This window comes from Mercurialis annua, linkage group LG4 (assembly GCF_937616625.2).
Source record: "Mercurialis annua linkage group LG4, ddMerAnnu1.2, whole genome shotgun sequence".
NCBI classification, from domain to species: Eukaryota; Viridiplantae; Streptophyta; class Magnoliopsida; order Malpighiales; family Euphorbiaceae; genus Mercurialis; species Mercurialis annua.
The window spans coordinates 4805736-4815253 of NC_065573.1; the positions used below are offsets into that span (position 1 = coordinate 4805736).

The following is a 9518-nucleotide window of genomic DNA, read 5'->3' on the forward strand; positions in this document are numbered from 1 at the left end:
AGATGTATAAGTTTATTTTTTAATTCATGATCAAATCTTTTTTGTTTAGCGGTGGAGGAGATTTTTTTTTTATGGGGAGACCGAGGTATTCTTGTAGGTATTGGCAACATTGAATTTGTTTACAGTATACTACTGATAAATAAATAATGTTTATTTATTTAAAAAATTCTATTTTATAGTGAAATTCACGATTCTTTATTTCACTCTTCTTCATAAAAGAAATAGGCAATTTTTTACCGTATTTCATAATATATTTTGTTTTCCTACAACTAACTATTTTTTGTTATTTGTATGATCTTTCTTATCATTAGTGTTCAACGAATTCAATTACGGTAATGGTTATGGTTGCGAGTTTTTCTATGAACACCTCCATTTTACGAGGTAAATGAGCATTTTATTTATATTAATGTCAAAAGTTAAGACAAATAACACTATGAATTAAGGCACCGTTTGGATTGAGGGTTTTTAAAATCCATGGATTTTAGCAAAATCGATAGATTTTAAATCAATGGAATTTAAATCCATAGATTTTAAAATTCCATCGTTTGTATTGAATATAAAATCAATGGATTTTTAATATTATTTATGGAAAATAATAAATAGTATAACAATCCATCATCTATAAAAAATGGTGGATTTGGACTTTCCCACCTAATTGGTGGGAAATAAAAACCCTCAAAAATGATGGATTGTAGAAAATGAGGGAATTTATAAATCCATGGATTCTATTAATTTTTTTTTCTAGGCAAACGATAGATTTTGTCCAAATCCATAGATTGTTTAGAATCCATCGTTTAGAATCCATCAATCCAAACGGTGCCTAAAATTATATATGATCATACAACATTTTTAACATATGCAATCAAAGATTAAAGCAATAACATTTTCGCAATTTGTTTTTGCGACGGTGAGTATCATTTTTTGAAATATTTGTACGAAATGGGATGTAACATTTTATTTTTTCCTGCTTCAAAATTAATTGCAGGATATTCTTTCTCACGTTCTTGAACATTTGGGTAAACAATTCTGATTATTCTTATATAATAGTAATGTCACGACCCCAAATCTCGAGCCGCGACCGGCGCTAGGGAATGGGAGTGGTAGCTCCGAAACCCGTAGCAAGCCTAGAAATCACTATAAATTTTTCTCAAAACATGCACAAAACGTTTTTATAAAACTTCTTTAAACGATACAAGACGATCTTTAGAAATCAGGGTCTAACAAAGCGATATCTGATAAACAATGCCCTGTTTCTCACATAAATACAAACGGTTTAAAAACGCAGTTTAAAACCTTTCGTACATTTCAGAGTTTAGGTAAATTATATAAAACCGTTTGACAAACTATCAACGTACTAAGACTTGACTACTGCAGCACTATCGATTAACTCCTTCGTTCTGCACTCACAGACTTCTGGAATAATGATAGAAGTTTGTTATATCCAATACTATACCCCTGAAAGAAAACACTGTTGGGGGGTCAGACAACGCTGAGTGAGTTCACATTTACTTAAGATATTACGAATATAAATTGCATAAACATATATTAAAACAAACAACAATATTTGATCCGATGAAACCCTAATCTTAAATTCATACTATTTCCTATCTGTATCCTACTCATATTGTATCCATTAATATTATATCAAATCATTTTAATCCAAGTGGTACGGTCCCGAGATAGTTCAACCGAGTTACTCGCTACCACGTGACATAGTCCCGAGATAGTTCAGCCGAGTTACATCATGTCACTGCTTAATCCCAAGGTGTGAGTCCCGAGATAGTTCAACCGAGTTACTCACTAGATACGGGTCCCGAGATAGTTCAACCGAGTTACTCACGTATCTACCAAAAACATATTCCTCCTTACTCCCAAACATAGTCATCATTTAACGAGATCATATCAAACATTTTTAAATACAAGCATCTATCTATACTAATTCTATGACTGACCCGGACACTGGTGATCACACAGCCTATTGACGCCCAATAGGTAGCTCGTTTCCTCGGATCATTAACGCAAACATCACAATTTTACAAATAACAACAATATATCAAATAATGCACCCAGGCGATATTATGAACAAAGTATTCACATGAATTACCCAAGTAATAATGTATATGCAATGCAATTAATGAATTACCACACAATTAACAACTTATAATAATAATATACGAAAGTAAATTGCAAACTCACAAATTGCTATCCAAAGACTTCGGTTCTAGCAAAGCGATGTCGCGTTCTTTACGTTCCGCGTCCCCTTGATAATCGCCTCGTCGAGTCTATATAAATACGATAATAAATCGTAATTAAAATAGATCCTAATCCAATGGTGTTCTAGATATAGAAGACTTAGCGAATAAATCAATTTATTTTGCCTCGGAATAAATTGATAGCGTTTTAAAATTATAATCCCATTTAATAAATAACATTAGTCCAAATGTTATTTATTAGCTATCCAATTTAGCTAAATTAAATTAATTATCGAGCTAAATCGATAACTAATTTAATAAGTCACTTTTCCATAATTTATAATTTATATTAGCTCAAAACATCAATTAAAACTCAATTAATTAACGACTTTACATTCCGTTAATTAAAACTAGTTTTCCCAAAATTAGTTAACTAGCCGACTTTGGGCTATTAAAACGTTTATTTAAAACGGCTCGACTCCCAAACATATTTAATGTCTTTATAGTTCATAATCTCGTCTAAAATTTTCGTTTAGATTCTAAACTGAAATTATCGTCCTAAGGTGTCGGAAATTGGTCATGAAGTCGACTTCTTAAAATTGGCAGTTTTGGCCTGCAAAACAGTTCACTATAGTTGCTGTTTCGGGCTTAGAAACAGAGCACGTAAACTAGTCATAATCCAAAAAAACTTTGACATTCCTATAGTTCACAACGTCCTCTACAATTTTTGTTTAGACCTTGAACTCAAAATCAATCCCAAAGATATCGGAAACTAGCTCCGAAGTTGCTTCCCCGGGCTGTTTTATCAAAATCAGAACAGCCCTATGGGCTGCTGTTTACAGCTATTTTTGCAGCTGTCTGGCCACTGTTGTGGCAGTGGTTGTCCGATACTTTCATTCTTTGTTCTGTAACGAATAAAACGACACCAAAATCGACTCATTCCGACATTTCGTTAAACCGTAATCCGCTCTCAAAGTTTGCTCCTCGCTATGTTTAAATCCTTACGTTAACTTACAATTTATTTTCATACTTAACATTAGACTTAAACATCAACTCTATTACCAATCAATCACTTCATATTAACCTTAAAAATGTATCCTCTATATATTTTTCATACCTTAAACTACTCCCTTAAAATACTTTCACGTTAACTTATCTCGTTATAAACAATCGTTATAAAACCGTTAAACAACGCTTATTAACACGAACCAATTACCACGCGAATAGGGGCTGATTTAGCGTCAATATTAAGCTCCTTACGACGGCCGAGGGCTGCGATTGCAGCCCTCAAAAGAGCAGTTCAGCTCTGCTCATAAACCGGAGTAAAATCCGTCCCCCGGAAACCTATTCCGACATGCTTCTAAGGTCAGCCAAAGATTCTTCCATTTTCTAGCTCAAAATCATATGATTACCAACTCTCAAACTCACCAATAACACACAACACATCATAGTTACAAAATCAACAAAAACCCTAAACTTTTCTACCATTAAATAACCTTAAATAACCAACAATTCATTAGGTAAATCATCTTACCTTAGTCTCCTTTGAATTTGGTATGGTTTGCCTCCAAGATTTTTGAGTTTGGTGAGAATTTGGTGAGTGTGTGTTGTTGAGGGTTGAGTTCGGCAATGAGTTTTCAAGATGAGGGTGTGGAGTCTTTCTTTGGCTATCCAATGAAGGAGAAGAGGATGATTCTAGTGATCTTTGTAGTGGGCACTTTAGTGGCTAAAATACCAAATTAACTCAACAACTTTCCTTTGCAATTTAGTCCAATTCCGTAACTAAAGTCGCGTCCAATTTTAATACGACTTTGGAATTCAATAAAATTTTCACGATCACTTTTTAATACTATTTTATGGACGATGTCATATAATTTATTAGCTTAGGACTAAATTCTTATTTTTATTTTAAATTATCCTTAATTATTGATTAGTCCTGCCAATAACCGCTTCTAGCGAAATAATAATTTTCCAATTAAATTATTATTTCTCGACCAATTCAATCCATTTATTCTCACCATACTTCTTGACTTAAATCTCATTTCCGACCTACTTGACATAATTTCTTAATTTAGGCTTCGTGGCGCAATCTAACTCCTTAAATTTTTTACGGGATATTACATTCACCCCCCCCCCCTTATAATAAATTCGTCCTCGAATTTAAACCTTTGACACTTACTTAATCCATTGTAGTGTTTTTCACACATCATTAGTCCTTGTATCACCGTTTATATCGTTTGCGTCCTTATAATAAATTCGTCTTTATTGCGTTCGTAATCCTTATATAAACTTTTCGTCTACGTTCTTATGAAATTGCCGTTAAATTTTCCGTTCGATAATCGCAACGGTTAACTCTTGATCATCCCTATTAGGAATGTCGTGTTCCAATGTTGATTCGATCCAACGGTCCCTCCAAAAGAACCTTATTTGCTTCTTCCGTCTGTGGTTGAATCCAAAGAAGAGAAGTCTGATTTCAACTTTTATTCTTATCCAAAACGACTACACTTTTCATAGGTGTTCTCGTTTCTTTTGTATAATTTAAACTTGAATAACGACCTTTGTTATCAAGCTTTTGATTCACTTTACGATGTTTGCTAATCTTCTTTAAAGTTGCTTACCCTTGTCATACTTTCTTAGTATGATACTTACTAGCACGTTGATGCCTAATGCATATTGTATAAGAGATGACTAATCCCTTCTTGAACTTCCTTCGTTCGCGCGTAGCTTCTTCGCATATGATTCTCGTCATGATGGGATAGCAACTGATAGGATAATAATTGTTATCGCGTTGAGATTTTAATCCGTCGTCTATTAGCTTCTTGCCTTATTAGGTTCGTATTCTTTTACTTCTTAGTGTTGATACTCGTCAATCTTTATTTGTCATTCACTTCCTTAATATTATTAGGGTAGTGTCATCCTGAACACTAACTTTGAACTTTTCTTTTTAAATACTTTTGGTATTAATCAAAACTATATTTGATTAATTAGCCCAATCCAATAGGGTAACTTATGGTTTCAAGTTACTTTAAAGTTGTCCAAAATTTTGCTTATGTAGCTCTCTAGGGCTGTCCAAATTGCTTATTCAAAAGCGTTTGTTTACTAAACGAAATTGGTATTCGTATATTTCACGACATCTTTCACAACTCTCGTTTGAACTTCGGATTGAAATTGATACCCAAAGGCGTCAAAAACTGGCCCGAAAGTCACTTCCTGGGGCTATCGTTAATTACTTGTATATGCTGTTCTTTGAGCCTATGAACTAAGCATATGATCAATCCTTACTTGAAACATATTTGATATTCTTATACCTTACCGTTTTATCTACATTTTTTTTGAAGAGTCACACTACTTTCAACATTTCCTTAATATTTGAAATCGTCTCTTTAGCGTTGCCAACTATGTTTACCAAAACTGCCTTGCTTAGTAAGATCACTAGTCTCCTGAAATATTTACTTATACTTTTCTCTTCTTATTGAGTATAAGGTTAATCCTTTACCTTATCTCAAAGCCCATTCTTCCATAAATTTCTTATTTTGTGACGAATTGTTACTTAATGCATATTCCTTATCCCAAACTAGAGTCTTTTCTTGTCTTATATCCTTTAGTTCTTTGCTTCTCTCAATATTCATCACAAACTATAATTCCATAATAGTACTATCGATTCTCTTTCGCTTGTGTCTCGAGACCTTAACTTTAGTCCTAGCTCTTATTCATTAAGTTATACTATTCCTTAATGAGTTTCTATTCCATTCCCGCTTCTCAAGCTTATCGACATCCGACGTCAGCTTTCTTGGCGTTTCGTTCCTCCTTGTATTTAATCACGTTCATGTTTACCTTCTCCTCTTTCGCTTCCGTTGCTCTTGATTATCCATTTACTAACTATTGTCTTTATAGTTAGATTTATACGGTCTTTCGTCCAACAGTCTTATTCGTGTCTTATGATAGTTAGGAATTTCTTTTCCTTCACCGCTAATCATGGACTTCATAACTTCATGAATCTTATGAAGTGGAATGCTTGCCTGGCATTACTCATTATGTATTGTTATCCAAAATATATCTTAGCTATCGATCCTTCATTTTAACTATCTATATCAGACTGGTAATATCCTTTACCAATATCCAATGAAATCTTGACCTTTCCTTTACTATGATTCTTGATCATTTTATACCTCTCGTCTCAATGTACATGTTGCTTCCAGATCCTTTTTATACATCTTATTCTATTGTATACATTACCTTTGGATCCTTTAATCTTAGTGAATATAGGACTGGTAACTCCTTTACCATCGTCTGGTGAAGTTATTATCTTTGTCTTAATGTACCTCGCGATCGTCTTATACGTTTTGCGATCATCGTGTACTTCTTTCTTTAATATCTCCCACCTCTACTATCTATAAGAGTTTGAGGTTACTCTTTTATGTTCATCGACGGTTGTGCCCTTGGTCTTGTACATATCAATTTCTCATCTTCTTACTGATATCTCATCTATTAGTAAGGTTGATCCTATACTTAGATTAACTATATCCTTCTTGACAACATGTGTCTATGACTACATAGAAGTCGATTTCTCTTATCTTCTTGTCACTTTACATGTAACGTCTTTAATACCATCCCTCAATTACCTTTATCGAGTGTCACACAATATACGTAGGTTGTTTAAGCCTTATCTGTGTCGATCATGTTAATCAATCTCTTCGTATTCTTCCGTCCATTTTTTTTTATACTTCCTTATACTTAAATGCCTTTTATAGGTATCCTTCTTTACTGTCTCTTGTTTCTATCTATCCGATAACACCTTCGTGTTATAGCTCAACCCCTTTGTTGAGTCTTTCCTTCCTATTTCTTTACATCCCTTGATATCTATATGGCTTATTAGCCTTATCGATCATTTACTTGTTCGCTTCTTTTAGCGTCGTCGATCTATATCATTCTTCTCTTTAGGGCTTATGTATTAGCATATCACAACTTCACATCACCGTGTCCATTATCTATATCAATCATATCTCTTGGTATCGATGTTTTCGATCATACACCTAGATGTCGTTACTCTTTATCGTCGTTGCACCCCTTACTCTCGAGGTGACTTAATTGCCTTATACAATTCTTACCCTCAAAGGTTCTACCTATGAGGTGTGAGCTATGTTGACCATTAAACTATCTCTATACAATCTTTTATATTTGTTGTTGTTCTTTGTTAAAGTTTATATATTGGTGTCACAGGAAATTCCATCTGGTTTTCTTACGTTTCAAATCAATTTGACTTTGCCCGCGGGACTTTCAAAACAATTTTTTTTCAAATCGAATATAATTTCAATCATATAGTTTCAAAACTTTTTAGTATAATTGCGCGTCAGAGTGATGACACCTCTCATCACTAAGGAGTTGCTATTTCAAATTTTCTTAATTGCTCGTATCAGCGAATGTATGATGCAGAGTTTATATTTTGTAAAAATATGGCTTTACATCAAAATATTTATACATATATGCTGATACTGCAATGTGTTTTCAATCATGTCTTTCATGCTTCCTATGGCATACTATATGCTGCGTCTGCGCACAATTATACTTTCAAAAGAAATCTCAAAGCTTTATTCCTTTTGTAAACACCATAAGTCAACTCAGACCGGAACTTCTGTGACATTTTAGCTTTTCTTTATTATGGCTTTTTATTGATTTTATTGATGTATTTTATTCTCGTTCTCTATCTTCCTATCACCTACTATAAAGCTATGTTGAGGGCATAGCTTAGGTTATTAATGCATATTTGACATTTTGTAGAGTATGTCGAACTCTTTCAATATATGTTCGATGTGTGTTCAATGTATGTTCTCTACGTTTTGTTCCCTTCCTAAAGGAATATCTTAGGTTATGCACCTAGGTTCTCATTCTTCCTAGTGCATCGTCTATTCAATAACGATCTATCTCTAATACGATACGTCTATAGCATAATGGCTTGCCTTATTGGCCAAACCATAGCTACTAAAAAAAATGTGATAGCAGAAAGCATACGCATCGTACTTGGGGGTGCTTGACTAGATTCTCCCCGCTCTCGGATCACTATTCCTGATCGGCGGCCTTTGATTCGCTATTTCTGGTATACGGGAGGTACATCCTCTCCATTTGATATAGCGTGTGGCTGAGCCTTGTCTTGCACAGACATGCTTGTAAGAGTCCATTTCTCACGTCCTTCTCCGTATGCACATTGCATATGCATACTCTATCATAAATGAAACACGCATCCTTATCGCATATACATAATCCTTATAGAACAAACTACGTTTCACACAGCAATCGATTATAAAGACTTGCATCTTATCGAGGAGAGTTAGAAGTTTAGAAACAAACAAGGACCTATCAATGATATGACTCGAATCCTATAGCTGCAGTAGTTCCTAGCTTAACCTAGTGACAATGTCAAACCTAGTTATAGATGATCACCTATAAGCAATGGCCTATGAATCTAACCATTGCTCTGATACCACCTTTGTCACGACCCGAAATCTCGAGCCGCGACCGGCGCTAGGGAATGGGAGTGGTAGCTCCGAAACCCGTAGCAAGCCTAGAAATCACTATAATTTTTTCGCAAAACATTCACAAAACGTTTTTATAGAACTTCTTTAAACGATACAAGACGATCTTTAGAAATCAGGGTCTTACATAGCGATATCTGATAAACAATGCCCTGTTTCTCACATAAATACAAACGGTTTAAAAACGCAGTTTAAAAACTTTCGTACATATCAGATTTTAGGTAAATTATATAAAACCGTTTGACAAACTATCAACATACTAAGACTTGACTACTGCAGCACTATCGATTAACTCCTTCGTTCTGCACTCACAGACTTCTGGAATAATAATAGAAGTCTGTCATATCCATTACTATACCCCTGAAAGAAAACACTGTTGGGGAGTCAGACAACGCTGAGTGAGTTCGCATTTACTTAAGATATTACGAATATAAATTGCATAAACATATATTAAAACAAACAACAATATTTGATTCGATGAAACCCTAATCTTAAATTCATACTATTTCCTATCTGTATCCTACTCATATTGTATCCATTAATATTATATCAAATCATTTTAATCCAAGTGGTACGGTCCCGAGATAGTTCAACCGAGTTACTCGCTACCACGTGGCATAGTCCCGAGATAGTTCAGCCGAGTTACATCATGTCACTGCTTAATCCCAAGGTGTGAGTCCCGAGATAGTTCAACCGAGTTACTCACTAGATACGGGTCCCGAGATAGTTCAACCGAGTTACTCACGTATCTACCAAAAACATATTCCTCCTTACTCCCAAACATAGTCATCATTTA

General features: G+C 34.4%; 1 protein-coding gene across 1 annotated transcript; it reads right to left on the bottom strand.

The window, feature by feature from the left end:
- Positions 1-1231: 1231 nt before the first annotated feature.
- Positions 1232-4941, bottom strand: LOC126678233 (uncharacterized). The gene is made up of 4 exons (XM_056105483.1): positions 4822-4941; positions 3727-3918; positions 2197-2282; positions 1232-1468 (listed from the first exon to the last, which is right to left on the bottom strand). Exons 1-4 carry the CDS (start codon positions 4939-4941, stop codon positions 1384-1386), a joined length of 483 nt encoding a protein of 160 aa, XP_055961458.1. The 3' UTR covers positions 1232-1383.
- Between the last annotated feature and the right edge of the window lie 4577 nt (positions 4942-9518).

Coding starts and splice junctions, on each gene's coding strand:
- LOC126678233 (XM_056105483.1), bottom strand. CDS start 4,941: ATGACGAGAATCATATGCGAAGAAGCTACGCGCGAACGAAGGAAGTTC. Junction 2,283..3,726: donor CAAATTCAAAGGAGACTAAG/GTAAGATGATTT, acceptor GTATTTATATAG/ACTCGACGAGGCGATTATCA. Junction 1,469..2,196: donor AAGTCTTTGGATAGCAATTT/GTGAGTTTGCAA, acceptor ACCCCCCAACAG/TGTTTTCTTTCAGGGGTATA.